This window comes from Mirounga leonina, unplaced genomic scaffold, assembly GCF_011800145.1.
Source record: "Mirounga leonina isolate KUSES-001 unplaced genomic scaffold, KU_Mleo_1.0 Mir_154, whole genome shotgun sequence".
Taxonomy (NCBI): Eukaryota; Metazoa; Chordata; class Mammalia; order Carnivora; family Phocidae; genus Mirounga; species Mirounga leonina.
Window position 1 is genome coordinate 43985710 of NW_023270389.1, and position 26073 is coordinate 44011782.

General features: G+C 43.4%; 1 protein-coding gene across 1 annotated transcript in view; it reads right to left on the bottom strand.

The window, feature by feature from the left end:
* Positions 1-25635, bottom strand: part of COLGALT2 (collagen beta(1-O)galactosyltransferase 2) — a 103567-nt gene extending 77932 nt beyond the window's left edge. The window contains exon 1 of the mRNA XM_035010635.1: positions 25373-25635. Within this exon, the coding sequence (XP_034866526.1) occupies positions 25373-25635 (263 nt within the window). The remainder of the gene's footprint in view (positions 1-25372) is intronic.
* Positions 25636-26073: the final 438 nt, after the last annotated feature.

Sequence of the window (26073 nt, forward strand, 5' to 3'; positions counted from 1 at the left end):
ATTGAGAAGTTGACTTTAGACAAGAGGGAATCTCTCTTCCATCAAAACAGGATTATGCTAAGTGAAATAAGTCAAGCAGAGAAAGACAATTATCGTATGGTTTCACTCATATGTGGAACATAAGGAATAGCGTGGGGGACCACAGGGGAAGGGAGGGAAAACTGAGCGGGAAGAAATCAGAAAGGGAGACAAACCATGAAGAAATCAGAAAGGGAAACAAACCATGAAGAAATCAGAAAGGGAAACAAACCATGAAGAAATCAGAAAGGGAGACAAACTCTGGACTCCAGGAAACAAACTGAGGGTTACAGAAGGGAGGAGAGTGGAGGATGGGGAAACCGGGTGATGGGTATTAAGGAGGGCATGTGTTGTGATGAGCACTGGGTGTTATCTGCAATTAATGAATCGTTGAACACTACATCAAAAACTAACTGTTGGCTAACTGAACATAACTTAAAAAAAAACAAGATTAGAGGAGGCAAGGAAATGGAAATAATTGTCATCGAGTGGCTTCCCTATTCTTGATGAATTCAGAAGCAAGGTGATCTGCTGAAAATGGCAGTGGAGATGATGAAGTAAGTAGCCTTAGAAAAGTGGAGAAGAGAACCAGAAAAACTGGGGAAACAGAGGATCCCTAGGCAGCTGAGGGGCCACCTGAAGGCAGAGAGCTCAACCTGTGTGGCAGAGTTAGCATGAGTGTGTGTCGAGGGATGGGGGGTGCACAGTGCCCCAATGTAGAGACTGCAGGAGGGCTGACCTGGGATTGGGCATTTTCTGGATGGGTGGAACAAAAAGACAAAGGCATCTAGGGTATCTGCAATTGGTCCAGGTTAGAAGGAACTGATGACCAAAGAGGGCTTTGGTAGCAAGTAGAATGATCAGTGAGGTGTCAAAGAGGACAAAGATTGCAGAGGGCATGGCAGAGTGAGAACTGAAGACCCATTATAAAGGGGAAATTCTATGTAGATGTAGGGTAAATATACATGTAATCCAGTCACTTTTCTGTATGGCTCTTACAGCAGAGCCATAGCCAACTCCTCCAGCCTTGTCTCAATGCCCCGCGGAGCTCTCAGAATGGTGCCTTGTTCCTGAACCCACTATGCTTTTTTTTGTGATGTTGAGCTGCCAGAGGGGAGAGAAAGGCAGTATTTTCTCACTTTCTAAGAGCTTGGTGCCTGCCATTGGAAAGATTCTTGATATCTTTGGTGAATGAATAATAGTAATTAAAAAAATAGGGGCACCTGGGTGGCTCAGATGGTTAAGCGTCTGCCTTCGGCTCAGGTCATGATCCTAGGGTCCTGGGATCGAGTCCCGCATCGGGCTCCCTGCTAGGCGGGGAGCCTGCTTCTCCCTCTGCCTCTGCCTCTCTCTCTCTCTTTCTCTCTGACTCTCATGAATAAATAAATAAAACATTAAAAAAAAAATACCTCCGTGTATTTGCATGACTTCTAATTTGGTGAAACACAGACTCTTTGCTCACTTTCCCTGCAGAGGTCCATATGGAACATTCCTGGTTCGGAGATCCGCGTGGCAGATCCCTGGCCCTGGGTCATGAAGTCATTACATGGCAGATTAGGAAAGAAGCTGCAGAGGAGGGACGCCTGGGTGGCTCAGTCAGTTAAGCGTCTGCCTTCGGCTCAGGTCATGATCCCAGTGCCCTGGGATCGAGTCCCTGCTGAGCAAGGAGCCTGCTTCTCCCTCTCCCTCTGCTGCTCCCCCTGCCCACTCTCTCTTGCCCACTCTCTCTCCAACAAATAAATAAATAAAATCTTAAAAAAAAAAAAAAAAGAGAAGCTGCAGAGGGAACCACGTGGCTGATCAGAAGAAGGGATGTTTCTGTAGCAGGTGACAAGCCAGAGATCACAGGGCACCTCCTGAGAGGTGTAGAGGAGGATTTGGTAAATTAAATAAAAGGTTATATGCGTGAAACTACGAAGAGCTCCTAAAGTCCCAGCTGTGGACATCAGAGAGATGTGTGGAATTCAGGCATATTGGAAATTCTAACTCACTATAATTTCTTGACAGTCACTGTTAACTCTAGGGAATATGCTGAAAAACATAAAATGTCAAAGGTGATGTTACGAAAATGAATTTTTATTCCAAGCCTCAAACTGTCATGGAGCATTATTTATAGGTACATGGTGGTTTCTGAGGCCATACAAAGTTAATAAATTATGACAAAACAGGTTTTTTTATGGACTAAGTGACCTTTAATTACTAAATTTATCTGAGTCAAAATGGTTTAAAAATTTCCACTGATTATAAATTATCAGTCACTAAAATTTATATCATTCACTGAATTAAAGCAAAGATCCAGGAGGGGATTACATCGCCAGCCTGGGGCAGGCGTGTTGTGCTAAGAACTGCCCTCCAGTGTGGCAAAGCAGCTGTACAGAATGTTTTCAAAGCATTTTATTGTGGGAAATGAGTCCGGGTGTTAAAATGCTATTTATAACTACAAATTTGGGGATGCTATTTTTTTAAATGTTAAATAAGGATAAACTTTATTAATTCAGAAAGCACTACCATGAAACTTTAATTGAAAGAACAGCTGGTTTGTGAGACAATCAAAAGAAAAAACAAGGTTTTAAAGGGACTATGTACCATGCCAGTGGCTGGGTGCTGCAGGAGGGCAGGAGTTGGGTTTGAAATCTAAGGACTTAGACAGGGTTATATCAAACTTTTGTGGGACCTGAAGCTTATATAACTTGGGGGGAACTCATTTTAAGAAAAAAAATATAGGGGTGGGTGCTTGCCTGGCTCAGTCGGTATACCATGCAACTCTTAATCTGAGGGTCGTGAGTTTGAATGCCACATTGGGGGTAGAATTTACTTAAAAAAAAAAAGGAATCTAAAGTTCCAAATGTAAAATTAAGTATTAAATTTTATGTAATATTTATTTATATTGAATATTAAATATTTTATTGAATATTTATTTATAATAAAAATAACAATCCAAAAGAAGATGTGGTATATATATATACAATGGAATATTATGCAGCCATCAAAAGGAATGAGATCTTGCCATTTGCAATGACGTGGATGGAACTGGAGGGTATTATGTTGAGCGAAATAAGTCAAACAGAGAAAGACATGTATCATATAACCTCACTGATATGAGGAATTCTTAATTGCAGGAAACAAACTGAGGGTTGCTGGAGTGGGGGGGTGGGGTGGGAGGGATGGGGTGACTGGGTGATAGACACTGGGGAGGGTATGTGCTCTGGTAAGCACTGTGAATTGTGCAAGACTATTGAATCTCAGATCTGTACCTCTGAAACAAATAATGCAATACATGTTAAGAAAAAAAAAAGAAGAAAAAGAAGAAGGTAGCAGGAGGGGAAGAATGAAGGGGGGGAAATCGGAGGGGTAGACGAACCATGAGAGACGATGGACTCTGAAAAACAAACTGAAGGTTCTAGAGGGGAGGGGGGTGGGAGGATGGGTTAGCCTGGTGATGGGTATTGAGGAGGGCACATTCTGCATGGAGCACTGGGTGTTATGCACAAACAGTGAATCATGGAACACTACATCCAAAACTAATGATGGAATGTATGGGGATTAACATAAGAATAATAAATAAATAAATAAATAAATAACAATCCAAATAATTATAACAAATTAATAAATTATTTTGTAACTAATTATAATTATTAAAATATAATTAAATATAAATAAATTAAATTATTATATAAATATAATTAGCAATTAAGGTATAGTTATAATTAACTATTTATGAAAATTTTTCAAGAGCTAAGAAATGCCATGAATGTCCAAAATTCAGAAAAATATTTTATTAATTAACTACCTGACATACTTCTATAAATATACCTTCTTAGATTTTTGTTTACACACTCTCTATATGTAAATCATACCTCTTCATAGCACAATTATTTTACTACAGCTCTTCATATAGAGAGAATACAAATATAATTTGGTTTTTCCTCAACCAAAAAATTGCAATTTGCTTTTTATTATTAATAGTTTAGAAAACTCTCAAGCCATTTCACTACCTGCGTGACATTTTTGTGTGCCATTTCAACTGGAATGGCCAGACTTTGTCTGATCCAGATGCCTTAGGTCTGCTGGAACACAATGCGAGCTCGCTGCCCTGCAGAACCATGTGTGTCCTCAGGCACACTACCAGAGGTTTGCGCCCTTCAGACACAGCAATTTTGATATAGTCTATTTCATGTGAAAAAGAAAAAAAGGAGTGTCCCATAGGTTTCCAATTATATTCAAATCTATTCACTGCATTATCACAAATGTTTCTGACAGAAGAGAAGTCTAGTTTTGCCCAGCAGCTAATGAGAACTAAATCATTCTTTAAGAAGTGTTCACGTCTGATGATGGGAAGTAGTTTCTAGAGACAAGTTTCAATCATTGTTTCTCCTCCAAACCTCCCTTCCTTCTGATACCAGCGGCACAATAGAGCCTTTGGTTCTTCACCTGTGTGTCAAGTAGACCATAAGGGCAAGAAAATATATATGTGGAAGTGTCTCCGAACCACATTATTCCCCTAACCCCAAACTAAATGTATCCCCAAGTCAGCTTCCCCTTAATCAGATCCCAGGAGCACCCAATGCCACTCAAAATAAGGGCAAGTGTGTTGGAGGGGAAACTGGCTGACTGGTCTTAACCAATTGATGATAAACTGTTTTCCTTTTGCACGTTTTACCAAAACAGCTGTTGAATACATTGCAATGGGCCCCCTAGCAGGGGGACTGGAGTTCAAGCTTCATTAGCTCCACAGTCAACCCGCATCTGGGCCTGGGTCAGGTCGGGGCTCTGCCATTGATCAGATGAAAAATCTTAATTTGTCTGGACTTTATTTTCCCTTGGTCAGATGAGGCTGCAAGTAACAATAGGTGTCTAATGCGGTTGTTGTGATCTCTACATGAATTTATTCATGAAAAGTGCTGTGGTAATACTTGGTACACAGTAAGTATCCAATAAACATTAGCTCTCATTATTAAGTGAAGGGTATTAGAGTGCAGAGTACTATAGAATATAATCAACTCTTTAGAAAAATCATTCATATACCAACAATAAAGACATTAAGCAGACACAACTGTCATGTATTAATTAAAAATGATTCTCCAGGGATAGAAAGAGCATTATCCTAAATTACCAAGTGTATCTGGAAACAATGAAACTACTTTTAAAAATAATATGTTGAGGAGCGCCTGGCTGACTCAGTTGGTGGAGCCTGTGATTCTTGATCTCGGGGTTGTGAGTTCGAGCCCCACGCTGGGGGTAGAGATTACTTAAAAATAAGTTTTTAAAAAATCGTATTTGAGAGATTTAACTCATACAAACTGAACACCCCTCCTTCCCATCTCACTACGTCTGACCTGGGGGTTGGGTGATTTGTCCCACTATTGTATTATAAGGGGAAGAAGGATATATCTTTTCTAGTATTAATTATTCTAAATGGTGTGTTACATTGCCTTCCCTAGGAAGCATATAAAGTTTCCATTCCCAGAAATCAAGGTTTCAAAAATACCTTCAGAAGCAAAGTAAACAAAAGGGAAAACAAATCTTAACAATGATTTCATTCATAGGAATCTTTTTATTGCTAATAAAATCAAGGAATAGTACCAACCTTTTTCAGACTACACACATTCTTTGCCGTACCTTAAAACTGTAGATGTTTGCTAAAATATACGTGGAATTACACACACAAAAATATTTAAGTGAGAAGACCTAAGATATTTTAAAGCCAAATTTGACATGGAGGCCCTTACAAAAATAAATATGTGATCTTTCAAAGTCATAAATTAGTATTCTGGAAGATGCTCCAGACAGCAGGAATCAGAATAAATTGAGAAAAGAAATATTTTCTGCCAGTTGCAAGCAGTAAAATTGCCAAAAGTAGGGGAGCAGGGGAAGCTTTTAAAAAATAGAGATCATTGTGGAACCATACATCTGCTTAAAGCAAACCAGATTACAATTATTATTTTATTAGAGATTAGCTTTTGAAACATCTTGAATGTGAACACTTGAATTTGAACGACTAGGATCCTTTCTTATAGTCCCTGTGAATATGCCCCTCCCTTTGAAATAAATGAGTCATTTCTCTCTATTCTAATTTGTGGCTTCTCAGTATCAACTCGCTTTTCAGTTGCACCATATGAAGGTGGAGAAAATGTCACTGACCTAAAGAATCTAAATTGTAAGGGGTGAAATGCAGCATTTGTGAGGGCTCAGGTATGAGACAAAAAAATCCTGGCAGTTATCTTATTTTTCATGAAGAAACCAGAGCTGAGCGTTGCCAAGCAGACAACTATGAGCTCACTGGTCTGAAATAATTACTCATTGAGACTTTTCCCCAGGACAGAACTAATGGATTTATGCAGGAAACATAACTTGAATATTGGTTTATGGGGCTTTTCTTTTTAAATCAGTAATCAGTACCCTTTGTACTTGGGCCTCACAAAGTTTTCGGTTACATTAATTGACAAAGTAGGAGATTAAAAAGAAAATAAATATTCAACCAAAGCAGATTGTTTTTAATTCACATTCTTTATGTTTGGTGATCTCATTCCTGACTTATGAGATAAAGAAGTCAAAGCCTCCAACAATTGAAACTGACCGAAGAGTTGTTAAGGACTTAACATCCCACAGTTGAAACTCAGAAATTAAGTGTAAACTGAAGGAAACCCAAAACAAATTGCTTTGTTTAGCCCAGAGCCAATCTGAGAAATGTTCTTTTTAATCAAGATGAGATGTACTATGATGTCAACTAAGGGACCAGGGATATCAAAAGTGGACTGTGTTCAAATGATTTCTGTGGAAAGATGGAGAGTGAGATCTAGAACATTGATCTACATTTTTGCAAATTTTTGCTTCATGCCTAAAGAAAACAAATCAAAGTACAGCAAATAATTCACCTAAAACTCAGTGATGTAATGTTAGCAGGTCCTTTCAACACCCCGAACCTATGCTGTAAGAGATGAATGCAGATCTGATGATGTCCAGCACTCACTTGTTTTTTAGACTCTTTGGATGGCTGTGTAAAATGTCCTCATTTATTGTAAGAATTGCATGTTTTGTTTAGTTTTATTTTGTTATTTTCATGTAAAGCACTTTAATTTTTTATGAGTACTGGCCCTCTGAATCCTGTTAGTGGATGGCATTTCCACTGATGACAACAGAGGGGACAAAAAGTCTTTTGAGAATATTCCACTGCGAAATTAGGATGCAGAGGATGCTAAAGTAAGGAATTTGCTGACATTTTAATTTACAGACCTTTGACAACACTCAAAGGCTAGTAGTACAAATAATACTCATTTCCACTAATTAGTGGCACTTCAGCTGTGTAGTTAAATGGATCCATAAGAATTAAAATAAAAACATGTTCTACGTTTGTTGATGATATTGTAAACTGACCATATTTCCCCCAAGAAGAAGCTCAAAGAAGAATGGAGCGTCATTCAGAAGGCAAAACGGACATCTGTCCAAAATAGACTAGCTATACCAGCCTTCTTGGCTCTCCTTCAACAAGTGAAATCTTTTCTTAGAAAAGCGACATGGGTGGCTCAGTCGTTAACCATCTGCCTTCGGCTCAGGTCATGATCCCAGGGTCCTGGGATCGAGCCCCACATCGGGCTCCCTGCTCTTAGGGAAGCCTGTTTCTCCCTCTCCCACTCCCCCTGCTTGTGTCCCCTCTCTCGCTGTCTCTCTCTCTGTCCAACAAATAAATAAAATCCTTTAAAAAAAAGAAAGAAACCTGACTTGTTCCCTTTCTCTCCTCTCCACCATCTTGACAAGGTAGCTCCCCATTATTCAGAACTCAGCTCAAATATCACCTTCCCCAAAAGCGCTTCTCACCACCTTATATATGAAGTACTCTCCTATCCAAGTCTTCACATATACCCCATTACCCTGTTTTACTTTCTCCTTAACACCTATCTTTTGAAATCATCTTACTTCTTTATGTACTTGTTTATCATCACCATCCCCCAGTACAACACAAGCTCCACAGGAGCAGGGTCTCTATCTGCACACCCAGCACTTTCAACAATGATGTTCATTGTGTTCTTAGACTGTGTGGGTCAGGAGTTTATGACATTCTTGCTTGGAGTCTCTCAGGAGCTCCTACTTAGATGTCATCTGAAAGCCCGACTGGGCTGGAAGATCCACTTCCTAGGTAGATCACTCACATGGCAGCAAGGTGGTGCTGGCTTAGCTCCTCCTCACATGGGCTTCTCCTTGGGACTCCTTCAGAGTCCTCATGGCATGGAGCAAGCAATCCATGAGACCATGGCAGAAAAGGCAACGACTTTTATGATTGGTCCTTGAAAGTCACACACTCACTGCCATCTATACTTTTGGTCACATGGTTCAGCATGGGAGAAGACTACTGAAGGGTTGACCACCAGGAGGCAAGGATCATTTGGGGCCATCATGGAGCTTGGTTACCATCCTGCTGATTACAGTTTACTATTAAAAAAAACCCAGGCCTTTAGGAGTGCCTGGGTGGCCCAGTCGGTTAAGCATCTGCCTTCAGCTCAGGTCATGATCCCAGGGTCCTGGGATCAAGTCCCACGTTGGGCTCCCTGCTCAGCAGGGATTCTGCTTCTCTCTCTCCTTCTGCCCCTCCTCCCCACTCCTGCTCATTCTCTCTCTCACCCTCTCTCTCAAAAAAATAAAATCTTAAAAAAAAAAAGCAGGCTTTTAAGGTAAGGCAAGAAAATATCCATGCACCTCATGGATATGCACCTCATTTTCACTTAAGACTTCAATTTTAAAAATACTTTTAAAGACACAATCACAGTTTTCTACTTTTCTATGGAGCCTGAAGAAAACATGAATTTCTTCTCAGTGACAGAATTAAATGAAAAGAATCATAAAATAACAACTGTTGTCCCTCTCACTTTTCGTTTCACAACAGGTTACTGGGTTTTTGTTTTACTGTCTATTTAGTTGTGGATGTGCAGCACTCAAGCTCTTTGAAATATAAAAGCAAGAGGAAGGCCAAGTTCAAATTAAGCTGGGAAGAGTTCAAACAAATCTTTGGAAGCAGGGTCCCCAGACAGGATCTGCAGCCCATGTCTCTTCTGATACAATGACATATACGATTCTTCTACCAAAAATGAGCTCACTGGTTAAGAGCTGATTGTCCAGGGGTCTGGAAACCATAGTGTATTATTTTACCACCCAGGGTGAAATTAACTATAGACTGTAGCCATGTGTAACCTTGGTCTTTTCAGGGATCAAAGGCCAAGGAAGGCAAACAATATTTTTTTAAAGTTGCTCAAAACAAGAATAAACCTGTCTGGATTCTGTAAAGTCCTAATCATTTTTTTACAGGGTGATATGAAGAAGAGCTTCTCCTAATTATTTCAGATAAGATACCTGGGTTTCTAGTACTGCCAACTCTATCCATAAATAAACAAGAGCAATCCATCAATAAATTAACAAAAACTTACCTAGAAAAATGCCTCTTTGAAAAAATAAAAAGGAAAGAACTGGAAAAGAGAAAATAGAACAAAATTCACCACATGAGTAAGAGTAGGAGTAAAAGCGGTGAGGTTTAATTAGAATGAGAACTCCAAAAATCTGCTACAGAGAAATGGTTTCAGAAGGCGAAACCCAGACTATGGTTTATTTATCTTCTTCTCCTTGGACATGCAAAAGATCAAGTGTTCCCTTTAGGGAAACTATTTGCTTTCTAGTTCAAGCTACAGAATGTCAGTGCAATTTACTTTCTAAAACTTGACGGCTGATATACAGATCAGTGGAAGCCACCAAATCTCAGATACCTTATTACATAGAGGAGAGGAAAAGCTTCAAAATCCACCTGACTTCAGGGCAGAAATTGTTTGACCCTCTGTCCCTTAAAAGCACATTTACTGTTATATCAGAAGAAAAGCTCATTAGGGCATTTTATGCTACCAGGCCTGAGCCCCAGTGTTAACTAAGGCATCCTAGGAGAGACGTGTCTACTTCAGAGGCTCAAGACATCTGGCGCTGGATTGTAGGGAACCAAGGCAGCTAGCTAGTAGCCAAAATCAGAGAAAGATGACAGAGGCAGCCAAAGAGCTGCGCTTTATTAAGATAATTCTGATCCAGTGGAAGGCTTTGCTTTTTTATTTGCTGGTTACAGCTCTGAAAAGAGTTCGATTTTAGAAACTGAACCCCAAGAATGTTAAGTCGAAGAATCACCAATGGGAAGGCTCTTTGGGGAAAAAAAAATTGTTGCCTTCTTGGTTTTATCTTTCTGTAGCACATACATTCAAAATCAGGAGACAAGGGATTCCGTCTCCCCTGTGTCCACTCCCCTCACTTATTCTGGGGCCCCTACACTCTAGCAATGGCAGGGAAGGACACGGCCCCACCCAGCTTCACATTACAGGCGCCTTTCCCTGGGCACTCATTTTCCTGGCCTCGCAAGGCATCAATTCAGACCAATCTTCAGCATCTCTACCATATAAGGACACCACTGTGCCGTAAAGCCTCTCCCTGGGGAAGAGCTAACACTTCCGTGCAATAATCCAGGAGCCTGGTGAAACTTGGCCTCCAACGGCAGGTTCTCCCAATGTCCAAATTGTTCATGCAAGTTACTTTCCTCACATGACAGATGGAGTAAAACACACAGATCCGGAGGCTGGCCAGAAGCTTCTGCAAAAATAAACATATATTGTTTCCCATCACGACGGCAAACGTCAAACTCCCATTTTTGCCTTTTCCAAAACCCAGGGGGACTTCTAGGGCAGACTTACACTTACTTGTTTTTGCAGGGATGAGGAAAGTCAAGTTTAATGAACCATTTGCTATATGGATACTCGTACCACAAATACTCCACCCCAAGCATCCACGGCACTGATTTTCCCAGTCTTCAGATTAGGAACGATCTCTTCTGACATAATTTTCTGGGTTCCTTTCCTTCTCATCACAGCCTTTATTTTGGCTGTTGTTCATAAAGAGATGATATTTTCTTTCAAATTAAAGGTTATATTAGTCAATGCTCTCATGAGAGAGATTTTAAGGAATTGGCTCACAATTCCCAGCAATTGTGGAGATTGGCAAGTTCAAAGTCCGTGTGGTGGGCCAGCAGGCTGGAGATTCAGGGAGGAGATGACGTTGCAGTTCAAGTCCAAAGTCAGTTTAATAGCAAGCAAAATTCCTTCTTGGTCGAGGTAGTCAGTCTTTTGTTCTAGTCATACCTTCAACTGATTGGATGAGGTCCACCCACATTATGGAAGGCAACTGAAAAGCAACTTTTACACAAAGTTCACCGATTTAAACATAAATCTCATCTAAAAACAGCCTCTTGGAAACATCCAGAATAACATCTGACCACCTATCCGGGCACCCTGGCCCAGCCAAGTTGACATATAAAATTAGCCATCACAAAGGACAAACATTTTTTTTTTTAATTTTATAATTTCATGTAGCGATGAACCATTAGTCTGTGTACCAAGGATATGAGACATGGATAAGTCAAAACTACTGAATAAGTAAAATAAAAGTACAAATAAAGAGATGAAGGCCCAAGTGGCATCCCCAATAATTCGGCAACAGAGGAAGTTACTTCATTTTACGTGGTGTCAGTGGTAGAACTACAAATACTGAGCATGCTGTGGCTAGAAAAGCTTTTCAAGATCAAGCTATCCAGCACTTATTGTATCGATGAAGAGACCAACGCAAGACAAAGAATTCAAGAAAATCTGAAAATATGGCAGAGCAGGGCACAGAGGGCACAAAAGAGCCAGAATACCTTCCAACTTGTTTTCTGAGCTGAGATACAAATTACTCTCTGTTGTCTAAACACAGAACTCTTGGGCGGCACAGACAGAGACGCAGCTCATGGGTGTGCTGGTGGATTGTACCACACTGACCTGCTATCCAAAGCTGGCCTCAGTATATCCAACATATAGATAATCCCATCACGGATAACTGAGAGTCCAATTACTGTCTTTATTTTGATAAGATGCACGGGAAAGTAAAGGTTTGGCCTTTACCATGCCAACATCAGCGAAGACTGACCAGTGAGCTGGGGCTTCCATGCTCCCCGGAGGGACCCTTAATAATCTGACTTTCATGGGGAAGGGGAGTCCAGTCAATCTTGGTGAGTTACTATCCTTTCCTCTTCAAATGCCAGCACTTCTCCTTCAGTTCACCAGGATTGGCACAGGCCTCAGGAAAAGCTATTAAGATTCAGCACCATTACTGAAGCAGCGTGGCAGAATCTATTCTTCTTTGGGAGACAGAAGACTGGCCCAGAAGTGGGGCTGAACCTTCAGGCACCTGCTGGCGCTGCTGCAATCTAATGCCGAAGAAATGAGGATCCAGTGTGTCTTTGATGCCCAGACGAGGCTTTGAAGCTGAGTCAAGACCACAGGACAAAGGCGGCACTGTTTATGCAAATCGAGAAACAAAAGAAGCAAAGATCCAAAGCCATTAAAAGTAGCATCAGAAATTCAATACCCAGAGATGATTAGAAGCTCTGCACCAGTATGAAACAGAATGCCTAAAAGCAAGGCCGGCCAACACACCAAAACACATACTGCAGGAAGGAATCCTGAGTGGCCGGAGCTTGGCAAGATGCACTTAGAAGCCTTGATATATGCAGCTCCCTTAGCCACGGGGCAGCATCTGTGCACCACGGGCAGGAAGCCCTGGGCTGCGGCTGTCTCCGCACCTGGTGCACGCAGTCCCTTCGTGAGAAGCTCCGGTACGTGCCCCCGCAAAGCCAGCCCTCTTGTTGCCATCCCTTAACAATTCGGTCATCCCTATACCTGTCTTCTGCCAGAGACCACATTCTCAGTGAACACCTTTGGGCACACTATACAATAGGGTGAAATACAATGAGCTTTTTAGAAGAAGTAGATTTTTTCTTTTTAGGTCACTCCAAAAAGATCTGAGCTTAGGCAGAGGGTCCCGGAAACATCAATCGTGCAGAGTTACGATTCGTGAATGTTCTCCGGATATGGTCACCCCCATGAAGGGCATACTACTGTCAGATCGGGCAGGCACTCCAGAGAACATCTCATCCAAAGTTCTCAAGCCTGGCAGCACAGTTGTGCCCCTTGGGAAGTTCTTAAAATATGTCACTTGCCCTGATCCTACCGCAGAAATTCAGACTTGAATGGTCTGGGGGCGGGGGGCCTGCATCAGTGTCTTTCCAAACCTCATCAAATGATTCAAATAAGCAGCCACATTTGAGAAGCACAACTCTAGCATGTTCCTCTTTTGTTACAGGAGAGGAAACTGAGGCCCAGAGAGAATAAAGAGCTTGTACAAAATGACACAGCATAGGCAATGCCTCCAGCCCTTTCATGAGACAACACAAAGAACAAAAGGATGATATTTGCACACCGTGGGGAAAAATGGATGCAGCTGCTCTTGGCTAGGGGCAACTGTCCCGGAGACACCCAGGTACACCAGGCCACACCTTCCTCCCCAGATGACTGTTATTTCTCAGTGGGAGGCACTAAACGATAGAACACAGCTCACATCCTTGGGAAGAAAAAGGACTAAAAGAGAAAATGGATGCATAATTTGAGAACTTTTACTATGGAATATTTCACAGACCTGTCACCAAAAGAACACAGTAAAATTAGGATGTGGAACAGCAAGAGATTCAGCAACTGAGTTGTGATCTATCCCAGAGAAGGCTGCCTGTGCGTGCACTTGAAGTAATACAACTATACCAAGTTAGAACATAACTTGGCGTAGCAGCAACCAACTCAGAACAATCCTTTGTACAGCAGACTAGAACGGTGTGAATTCCCAAACAGTTAAATTTTTATTTCATAAGTAGTGAAGACCCGGGGCTTAGGGACTTTATACTATCATATAATTAAGGCCGAACTGCCAACTACTAGAAGCAGGCTAATTTAATAGACTGTTTATATTTTTCACAAATGAAGGGAGGAGGTTTTCATGACATGCCAAAGAGAAAATCAAAGGTAAGAAAATTAATTACAAGCAACAAAGGAACCAAGCCTCGGGAATATGAGGACACTTTGAAGTGGTTCAAATGACCACTTTTTATTTAAAAGAAACACACTGATTTGATTTCCCTCCGCTCTCTTAAGAGATGGTCATCACTAGATGTCTTTTCTTCTATGAAACTAAATGCTTGATGAGCTCAAGATGTGAGATACACTGAACAAAGAGAAGGGTTTGAAGGAGTGTCATTTTATACTGAGCCCCAGTGCAAGGCACTCCATAGAGTGGGCAGCATGGGGCACCACCTTTAAAGCACAAAACAAAACATAACTTGTTTAAAAACAGCCACTGTTGGAAGGAGGGAGAACACATGCACTTGACTCAGTAAAAAACACAAAGGATGCATACCTGGCAGATGCTCTCCTTTGTAATCCTGTACCTTACTACTTCTCTTAATAAGAAAACCCTTTGGCCTTCTTGATTGCTTAAGCATCTGGATCCCGAGTTTTGAAGAGCCCACAGTATGTCAACTTTCCGAGTTCTGAAAATCCGATGGCCTGTACCTTAGATGGATACACAGTCTTCAGTCCTTTCCTGAGGGTCCCCCACTCCTCCCAGGGTTTTCTGGGAGGTCAGCTCTTATAATTCCTAAACCCACAGGTGTATCCAAATCATTTATATACATGTTTAAGATACAAATTCCCAGGCTATTCCCACAGGCCATCTGATTGAATGTGGTTGAAAAGGAGCCCAGAAGTCCATGTAACCAATAAATGTCCTAGGTGTTGTGGCCCTGAACTAGTATTTAGGAACCACTAGTTGAAGCCCAGCAGCCTTAAACCAAAAGGTCCGCAGAACAGTGATGAGGGCCATGTCCACTCATGGCCAATGAACTTGACCAATGGGGGTGAGTCACTTTTAGGCCACCTCAACTACTAATTTCAACACGATCACCTGGATTCAACCACATAGACAATCGGTGATGGCCAAATAAATAAAAGAATGTGCATAATATTTTTTAGTCCATTGCTTTAAAAATTCATAGTTTATCTCAATAAAGAAGAATTTCTAGGATGGAAATCAATGTGCCCAATTCATCTTAAAGTCTAGGAAGACTGAGAAAAGGCAGAAAGATTTATAATTTTCTAAAATATTTTAGTATGCTGGCTGTCTCAAGCCTTCCATGGCAACTCCATGGAATCCATCTGAAACCCCAGACACGGTCTGACTGTCTGAATGCTCCCCCCGCCCCCCTCCCCCCCCCCCCCCCCGCCCCACCGCTTACCCCATGCTTCCAGCTGAGGGAATGCCATAATGTGCGGGCTGCATTAAGCTTACTGCTCAATGGTGTGATGATGACATGAAAAATCCTGATTCCACTTGGCAGTAACTTTCCACTATCTTGGCGGGTCTCAACCATAGTCACTGTGGTGTGTGGAGCTTGAACAGATTATGGGGCTGGCTGGAAACCAAGAAACTAAAAAGCAGTCCAGTGGTCTAGCAAGGGACTCTGTGTTGGGAAAGCCACAGCCCCAGAAGTCCACATTTCTCACAGATATCCCAGGAATTTAAGTTCCAGTCTTAGTTTCCAGAAAATTTTGCCTTTCCCGAGACCCTGAAAAGCAGCAGTTTCTCACTTAACATGACTTTTTAGGGAAAATGCCAATCAATGTACCTTCATTATATCCCCTTTCTCAGAATCATCTCTAGTCCTACGAGAATAGAAAGCTTGCTATAGCCCACTCCCCTCCCCACCTCCAAAATATACACGATCACTCTTTGAGAAAGAATGGGGAATGGAAAAAAAGAGTGCTACTTCCCTGTTGTCTAAAATGTAGGCACTTTTAGCTACCTGTCTTGGTGTTCTTGGGCTTTACTGCTGTCTTTGTCTGTTCTAACAGACTTAAGCTGCTATAAGAACATACCACAGACTGGGTGGCTTATAAACAATAGGTTTTTCACTGCTCTGGGAGCTACAAGTCCAAGATGAGGATACCAGCATGGTCAGGTTCTGGTGAAGACCCTCTTTCAGGATGCAGTCTTCTCTCTGTGTCCTCACATGGTAGAAGGGTAAGGAATCTCTCTGGAGCCTCTTGTTCCAAGGGCACTAATCCCATTCATGAGAGCTCCACCGATATGACTTATGCACCTCCCAAAGGCCCCACTTCCTAATACCATCATCTTTGGGGGTTAGGATTTCAACACATGAATTTTGAGCCAGGACAGGGGGGAGGGGCACAAACATTGGGACCACAGCAACAGCCAAAGTGGTGAAAGTTGCCACTGACAAGCCTGACAAGTCCTTCAATAGACATTTAAGTACTTCAACCTAGAGGGTAAAGAATTCTTCCAATGCAGCCAATTTATCACTTAAAGCAGGTACTCATGAGAATGCTTTAACAGCAGACCCAACCCCACACTCGGCCCTCTGCCATATTCTTGGGGCATATGCAGTCCAGGATCATTACTTACATTATTATTTGTATTTCCAAAATGCACATCTTCTAATGGGTCTTGAAACATTAATCAGAAATGCTGAGGGGTGGAAGGGGTTACTTTTTATTATGTTTGCAGAGGAAGAAATCCCACCGGCTAAACCAACAAGTCAGGGACAGTCCTCAGCTTGATGAATTTGACAAACAACTAAAATAATAACAATTGTTGCTTCAGTTAAATGAGATGTGTTACGAAGTCCTAAGTTCAGCCCTGGCAGGATGTCATGAAGTTATTATTGGAAATCTAAGTCTGAAAAGATTACTGTATGGTGCTCCTAGAGAGGAAAAGAAATGCCCTCCAGACAGATCTAAGGTTTAATTCATGCAAGAGACTTGGCTAATGCCACCAACCACAAACGCTGCATTTTCAAGGATCTGAACGGCAGCATGTTCCAGTGAATTAATTACAGCCACTCTATTTATATTCTGCGTGGCTTTTCAATTATTACCTATAATAGGATTCTTTTTTACTTTTATGAACATTAACACACAGCTTTTCCACCAGCGGAATGGGGAGCTGAGGGGAAAGTAATATGATCTTTTACCACTGGGTCATTCACTGGCAGCTTGCCAAGCCTGCTCGTTCTAGAAAGCTCAAGTCTTAGGGCTCCTGAAGCATCTGAGCAAGGGTCACCACCCAAATTTCTACAAGGGCCAGGCAAGCCACGTCAAAGAGCCAGACAGTGGGGGGTAATCATAACTGCACAGAGGATGGGCCTGATGGGGATATGACTGCTGGACAAAGGCCAAGGGACAGTGGCTAGGCGGCCCCAACAATCACTGTTGTGTACAAATTCAGGCCTGGCGAGGCAGCTGCTGGTTACACAGTTTTGTTCAGTTTGTAAAAAGTTATCCAGTTACACATTTATGATATAAGCACTTTTGGGATGCATATTATACTTCATTTAAAAAGTGTTGTTTTGGGGCGCCTGGGTGGCTCAGTTGGTTAAGCGACTGCCTTCGGCTCAGGTCAGGATCCTGGAGTCCCTGGATCGAGTCCCGCATCGGGCTCCCTGCTCAGCAGGGAGCCTGCTTCTGCCTCTGACCCTCCCCCCTCTCATGTGCTCTCTGTCTCTCTCATTCTCTCTGTCTCAAAAAAAAAAAAAAAAAAAAAAAAAGTGTTGTTTTGTTTTTAAATGGGCTTAGGGCCAGATTTTCTAGGGGCCAGAGACACAAGGACAAGAGAACAGGATGAGTGTAATTAAGGAAGTGTTCAGAGTAACTACCTGAAACGGGTGTTGTGTTAAACTGGCTTTTACTGAGCCACCCAGGGCATGAGTATAGGTGGGCTGGCAGAGTTTTAAAAAGCTGGGATTAGAAACAGAGATTCTAAAACTTATGCAGAACAGGATATATAAAACACTCCTATTTGGGTTGACATTAAAAGAATATATGCACAGAAAGTTTCTAGAAGAATGTACGAGAAACTGTTAACATTGGTTGTCTCTGGCAGGTGGCATAGAGTAGATGGGAAATTTACTTTTTATCATGTTTCTAGTCATCCTGTTTGAATCTTTATTATAGGAGGGTATTATTATTTCAGTTGAAAAGAGAAAAAAATCAGGAAAGCTCTTAAAATAATTAAATCACTATTAAATAAATCTACAAGGCCCCTAAGGGATTTCAGAATTTTTTAAATCAGCAATTTTTGATATGTTCACAATGTAAGTGTAGTTAAATGAACAAGTCACTGCTTTGAGAATAATAAGTCAAGACATATACAATAGACACATGTTGTAATTCCTGATGAATAATAGCTATGATTTAAACACATACAGTGAACCGTCTTCAGCATTTGGTAACTGGGGAATAGGACAAACAACGATATTATAGGCTAATCAATTTTTTTAAAGATTATTTATTTGAGGAGGGAGGGGCTGAGGGAGAGGGAGAAAGAGAGTCTTAAGCAGACTCCACGTTGATCATAGAACCCCACTCAGGGCTCGATCCCATGACCCTGAGATCATGACCTGAGCCAAATCCAAGAGTCAGATACTTAGCTGACTGCACCACCCAGGCGCCCCTAATCAATTTTTTTCAGACATTATCTCAACTGTATACTCTATTGTTACATTATTTAAAGAAATGTGCAGAAACAAGCCTTAGAATAGTCCTACTATTGTCCCTATGTAAGCCTTATAATGGTTCTACTATACTGTGCTGAAGACTCGAAGTGCCCCAGAGTGATATGATCCATGTGTACACTTAAGTGTTGGAAAAAGGGCCCGGGCACAACCAGCAGCCTCCCTGGTTACAAAGCTTCCATTGTTCATTCCTACGACCACCAGAGACAGTCAAGGGAGAGGGCCACAAGAAGCCTGCTTATGTACCTGGAGCCACAAAGAAGCTCAGTGGTAGAATCACCTGGAGAAAGCCGCTGAAGACAAATCTGTAAAAACCAAATCCTGCTTAGAATAACTGGCATGTGCCTTTAAACCATGAGTTTTATTTGTTATAAAGTAATCAAGGGGACCCTGTGTGGCTCAGTCGGTTAAGCACCCAACTCTTGATTTCGGCTCAGGTCATGATCTCAGGGTCGTGAGATTGAGTCCTGCGTCGGGCTCCATGCTCAACGTGGAGTCTCCTTGAAATTCTCTTTCCTCTCCCTCTGCCACTCCCCCGACTTGTGCTAAATAAATAAATAAATAAATAAATAAATAAATAAATAAATAAAATCTAAAAAAAAATAATCAACATTAAACAGCCACACTGGGTTTAAAAATCTAGAAATCTGTTATCTCATCCCACGACTTATTCACTGTATAATATGCTAGGGGAAAATCCTTTAATTGCCCTATGTTTTGGTTTCCCCATCCGTGGACATCAATTAATAAAATAGAACCAGGGGAATTTAGGCATCCTTTTGTCGGTCATTTCAGTTTTTACCCAAAGGAAATACATAATTCTGAGGCCCAATCATGTTTTGAAATTGGAGGGTGGGGAGATGACTGATAGTTTTCTCCAACCATTTGGAAGAAGGTTGAGTTTAAAGGTCAACTAAGTCTAAGACCACTAATTAAAAAGGCTGAAAAACTGAAACTGTTTTACCAGTACGAACCCAAGATGCTGCAGCCACCGTGCCTATGAATAGTGCTGCCTTATTCATTTGCTACCAACAACACTTGATAAATTTCTTTCTTTTGCTATGTAGCTGTGATCATAGCAAGTGATCTGCATATTTATGTACAATTCGCATATTTAGTCTCACTCTGTACCTATGAAATCCACCAACATAAAGCTGAGTTCGGTAACTAGAAAGTGGCTAAGCTAAGTGATGAAATTATCAAGACAGCGGAAGGGAACCACTGAGTCCCTTGTGTCATTCAAGCAGAAGGGGCCATTCTTGTTTGGAAGAAACACTGGCACTCTTATCTTCCTAAGTTGGGTCAACTGACAGAAGCAAAAACTAGAACTAATTGGTCCTTTCTTGATCTTAAACAGGCCATCTGTACTCAGTATGGGACATTAACTGCTTGGGTCACATCCTTGCTCCACCATGCACTAGCCTTGTGACCTTAGGCAAGTTATTGAAATTCCTTGCGCCTCACTTGCCTTCTGTGTAAAGTGAGGAGAGTCATAGCATCTCTTGCCCAGGGTTGTTGTCAGGGTTAAATTAGTTATCAAAGTGTTTAGTTTTCACTAGTAAATGAATGTTAGTTTTCATTCTGCTAATAATTTGTTTTGTTGGAAAGAAGAGAGAGCGCCTTGTGAATATATTGTTTTGAAAATCTTCATTTGGAAAGAGAAAGGTGAAGGGGTTGGGTCAAAAGGAAAAGATGGATAGGAAAGAGCAACTATTGTCTATTTGTTAACATTTACATGAAAGACATAGTCCATACATTATTTCACTTGTTTAAAAACTTGTTAAAGGGGCACCTGGGTGGCTCAGTCGGTTAAGCAGCTGCCTTCGGCTTGGGTCATGATCCCGGGGTCCTGGGATCGAGCCCCGCATCGGGCTCCCTGCTCAGCGGAGAGCCTGCTTCTTCTTCTCCTTCAGCCTGCAGCTCTGCCTACTTGTGCTTTCTCTCTATCTCTCTGTCAAATAAATAAATAAAATCTTTAAAATATATGTATTAAAAAAAAAACTTGTTAAAAAAAAATCTTGGAGGAAGGTGTTATCATTGGTTATTTCCAGATGAAGAAGCTAGGCTTGGTGAGAGGTTCACTGATGTGCCCACAATCACACAGAAGATTCAAACCCTAGCATACCTGACTATAAGCTTGGATACGCCCCTCCTCAGTACTCCTAAACCACCAGGCTGGGAAAAAAAATAAGAAAAAGAAGGTGGAAAAGTGAAGAAAACAGACTAATGGGGAGAAAGGGACCAAAGTATCATCTAGTTTTTCACCAAGGAGCTGAAACTTCCACCCATAGGGATAACATAAGCATTGAATGTCAAGACTGTAATGATAAAATGTAACATTGTTCTTGCTGGTGCTGAAAACTATCAGCAGTAGTTTGAAACATTTTATAAACACACTTACATTAGTGTGTCTAGGTAAACATTACCAAAATGAGACTGGTTGAGCATCAAGAAGTGAGAATAATCCAAGGTAATCCCCCAAACACTGCAGCAATGAAGTAGTGTGCAAAATGTGGGGATCGACACCCCAGAACAAGCAGAAGCCCACCAATGTTAATGTCGATGTCAACAGAAAACCATCTCCTGATTTAGAAAGCCATACAGTGGTTCCCAGTGTAGTACTTTTCAAACCTCTACCAAATGTAATGTCAAAATCGTTGTATAATTACATGGCAGTTACTGCCTTATGATGGTACAGACTCTGAGTCCCCACTGTCTTCCCACAGCCTCCACGAGACAAACTGAATGCGTCTTTTGGGTCAAATGTTTTTCCTTGTGTCCTGCTCCATTTTTCATTATCATGGCAACTTGGCACTCCTCCCCTTAATCATAGGTTTGGGAAGGGGGGTGAGGTCAGCCTTCCCTCCGTCGCTAAGGCCACCGTTCATGGCTCCATTGAAGTAAAGTGCACCCACTGCAGCGCATATGCCACACGCCACATGCCAAACGGTTCTCTTCATCTCGGCACAGCAGTAATTCCCATCAACTCAGTGCAGGTTTTAATTAGAACACAAGGAACACTAGTTCCTTATCACCGTTATTATATTTGAAGGAAAACAATTTGCTTGATGGGGGTTTTGAGATCAGACAGGTAAATGTGACAGGTTTTCTCTTTGCCTGGTACAAAGTATCTCTAAAACATAAACTTTCCTTAATTCAATCCAATCCAAGTAAACTTAATGCTAACTGAGATAACTGTACTCAGTCTCTGACAGTCAAAGTTTTTGGGACAATTTATTGGTACTGACTGCAAATATGGTCCAGAACTTTCAATGGGCAAAAAAAATTACAGCAACAGGAAGTCTGAATGTGTTCTATGAACCACACCTCTCACTCATACAGGAAAGAAGTCTTATCAGATGTTCCTCTAGCCAGTGATAGAGGTAAGGAGATGAATGAGAAAGTTGGGTGTGCACAGAGCTCGGGAGATAAGATTAAATGGAAGCTAGCAACCCAGACTCTATACGCCACCTGGTTCTTTGTGTAAAGCTCTGGGTAGCTAACGCCATTTTTGACATTGACCATCTTTGACATTAGTGTATGCCGGGTTTGCCGAGTGGATACGAGTCAGTTTGGCATCTCAGAATGTTGAATAGAGCTTTAAACTGCAAGACTAAAAGGAAGTAACTGGCAGAAGCTCCTCAAAGCTGTAGCATTCTAATTGAGTTACCGCTTCCTCCTGGAGGGTAATATCCCATAACCTTCACAGCCAAATACTCGCCTAGTGTCAGTCTCAAAGTTAGCAGCTTCGGTGGTACAATGCAATGAGCTTGGAGATTTGCACTCAATAAACCTGCCACCTGCTTTATTGCCCTGACAGGAAACTGGTTAATGTCCCAGTGTCTTTTTTTCCCCCCTCACTGTTCCCTCTTCCTGGAACCCTCCTTACTTCCAAGGTTTTAGTGGATTCCTATTTGTCTTGCAAAACTGGGTTCCACTAAGTGTCAACTCTCCTCAAGAAGGCTTTCAAGACCACACAATCTGATCTAGAAGTCCTTTGTCACTCCCCTAAACCCTATGCATGCCATTCAGATCACCTTACACTGCCCAGTAAAAGGAGCCATATTTGTCTGTGAAAAGCCACACCTTACTCAACTTTTTTTCAGCTGGAACCTGGCATAGTGCCTCGATCTCACAAAAGCTGGTTATTAGGAGTGTGTGCTTGCAGAACCTCTCTGTGCCTCGGTTTTCTCATCTGTAAAAGGGTATGATCACAATACATACCTGATAGTGAATGTAAAGTGCTTAGAATAACTGTGGGCTCTTATTATTAAGTATTTGTGAAATTGATAAATAAGTGTAATCTTAAGTCAGTTACTTTATTTTTTTTAAAGATTTTATTTATTTATTTGACAGAGAGAGACAGCGGTAGAGGGAACACAAGCAGGGGGAATGGGAGCAGGAGAAGCAGGCTACCTGCTGAGCAGGGAGCCCAATGCAGGGTTCGATCCCAGGACCCTGGGATCATGACCTGAGCCAAAGGCAGACACTTAACAACTGAGCCACCCAGGCACCCTTAAGTCAGTTACTTTAGATACAATGTCTTCTTCTATAAAATGGAGATAAGTTTATTTCTTTACAGAATGGTAGTAAGGATCAAATGAGATGACATAGTTAATGAAAGTACTTTGAGAGCTGTAGAGGACCATTTTTAAACTGCCCTTTTTATTATTACCTAATAAATGATATAAGGTTTCTAAACCAGAATTCAAAGAAGAGTCTTTAGTGGCTAATGCAGTGGTTGCCCAAGGCCTATTCAAACCTTGGGTTTTTTCCTTAACTTTGCAACACTGGCCATAAGGGACAAGGTACAGTTACATGGACTATTAACAAGGTTAAGGGAAAATAGATCCCAAAACTCAATGAAGCATTGGAATACTAGCCATCTGAAAAGAACATCAACATCCACAAAATATGGAACATCCAGAGGACTTAGGATGCACTATCATTGCTGCTTGATTCTGGTATCACAGAATCCACGGAATTTAAGACCTGGAAAGAATTTTGGAAATCATTTCTTCCAATTCCTTCATTTTACTGATGAGGAAACTGATGTCTCTGGACCCCAAGCAACTGGCCCAAAGCCACATATCAAGCTAGTGACAAACCACTTGCCTCCTAATTTGTAGCCTATAGGTTTATATAAATTTTGTTTATATCATGTTGCCACCACTATTTTTGTAGGGTAGACTTTAGGGACAAACTTGAGTTCCAATTCCAGTTTTACCATTTATTAATTCTGTGACTTTAAGGGAGTTATTGAACTGATGGAAGTCGCAGTTGCTTCATTTGTAAAATAGGGATCCTCATCTCCCTTTTAAAAATTCACCCCATGCTAGAAGAGAGGAATGTCTGTACATCAGGTAGCAAAAACTGTGCCCCTCCTAACCTGCTTCAGCCTTCACTAACTTCCTATAGTAACTTAAAACCAAACAATGTTCTTTAAAACCAAACAGTGCATAAAGACCAAGACCATATTGTAAAACATCTCTCTTGAAGAAAGCATCTAAGAACTGACATTCGCGAAATTTTCTTTGGTATCGAAGTGGTTAAAAAAAATCCTTCTTCCTTCTGGTTTAAAACCTGGCTGCACCCGTTCTCCCTTTCCACACACCGTGCCCTTCTCCGTGGCAGCCGTCACGTATAACAGGGTAATAGTAAAGCAGTGTATAGCACAGCACTGCACTGTATCTCATGTTTGCTTTCTCACCTCCGCACCTCTCCCACCAGGTACCGTCAGGCTGCCAATTCCAGCTACTGCTTTATCCTCCCTTCTCTCTTTCTGCCCAGCCGCAGCTTTAAGGATGTGTCTTGTCTGAGGATGGCTCCCCTTATCAACGCAAGACAGAAACTGCTCCGGACTGACCTGGGCTCTGTCTTCCTCGGAGGACCAGAGTCCTCTTGTGCACGTTCCCGGCTGCCTGTCTCCCGAGGCCAGCGTCCACCTCCTCCTCCTCCGCAGGCCTTTTAGCCGGGCTCCCCTGACTACCAACGTCTCGCCCTCTGATGCCCGCGTTTCTAAAAGGTGCGAGACTAGACCGAGTTCTAAAAGTTGGTGCGGGCAGCCATTCGCACTGATGTCCTAGCCCTCCCCGCAACGAACACAGTACCAGGCGCAGGGCTCTATCCCGGGGCCACAAAACCGTCTGCCTTCTCCAAGGCAGCTCCGTGCCCAGGACACAGTACCCCCAGGGCACCCCGCGTGGTTCGCAGCTGCGGCGAGGAACGAGCCCCAGGAGGATGCACAGGCGCGGACAGCCCGGAGCAGGCGGAGACGACAGGGCCCAGCGTGGCGGCGCGGTTGGGAAGACACCGTGGGCCCGACCTAACCTCGAACTCTGAGTCCATATCCCCTCTCCACCCCCGGCCCCCACCCCACCGTCCCCGGGAGAGCCAGGAGCCACTGTTCTAGCCTCTGAGGTGAAAGAGCAGGAGCCGGACACCGGGAAGCCAGGGCGGCTCACTGTCCTCCACCTAGCTACTCCGGAGCCCCCCTGCCAGCCACAGTGAGTCTTCCCGCCGCGTCTGGACGCCTAGGCGGCGATGGGCACCCCATTCCCTCTCCCCAGGACTAGGGTACGAGGCGGGAAAAAGGAAACCTCGCGAGTTGGAAGGGGACGCCGCTAGACCTCTTGCGGGGTGCCCACAAGCCTCTGTCGGGGAAAGGGACGAGGCCACCCCGATCCACACCCCCACGCACACCCCGGAGCTCGGGGCGGGCTGGCCGTCCCCACTGGCACCCCAGGCGCACCCAGCCCCACGCGTCCTTCCCCAACACCACCTCCGGATCTCATCCGCCCCGGAGCGGCGCGGGCTGCCGGGGGTGTGCGCACCGCGCTCGGCGCGTGCCCCACGCTCGGGGGCCCGGCGGCCGCAGCTTCGCGCGCTCACCAGATGGCCATCCTGCTCTTGGGGTAGTCCAGCCGCTCCAGGCAGCCGAGGAAGTGAGGCAGCGCGTGCGCAGCGTTGCGGGCGAGGATGGCCACTAGCACCGTGGGTCTCTGCACCGGCGACTCGGGGAAGACCTCCGGCTCCTCTTCGTCCTGCTCCAAGTCGGGCTCCGCTCCAAAGCGCGCCCGGCAGCCGCGGCGGAGCAGAGCGGCAGACAGGAGCAGCAGCGAGCAGGCGAGGGTGGCGGCGCGGCGCGCAGCCATGTTCGCGGCCGCGGCGCGCGGCGGGAGACTGGCGGCCCGAGGGCGCGGAGGCGGGCTGCGAGGGCCGCACGGGGGACGCGGCTGCCCCGGCCGGCAGGCGCGCGCACACTGGCACCGGGCCCTGCAGCCCGGGAGCCTCCCGCCGCCGCCGCCGCACTGCCCAGGCCCTGACGCGGGGGCGCACCGAGGACCTGCCGCCGCCGAGCTTGCCTGGGGCTCCGGCTCGCGGACAGCCGCGCGCGTGTGTGTGTGTGTGTGTGTGTGTGTTGGCGGGGGGGCGGGGGGCTGTCCGTCCCGAGTCCCGCGGAAAGTTCCTCTAGTCCAGGCTCAGCTCGTACAGCTGAGGTCTGTGGCTTCCCCCGGAGCCGTGAGGTGTGGCCGTCGCTGCCAATGGGCGTGTGAGTGTGTGAGTGTGTGTGTGTGTGTACATAACGGTGC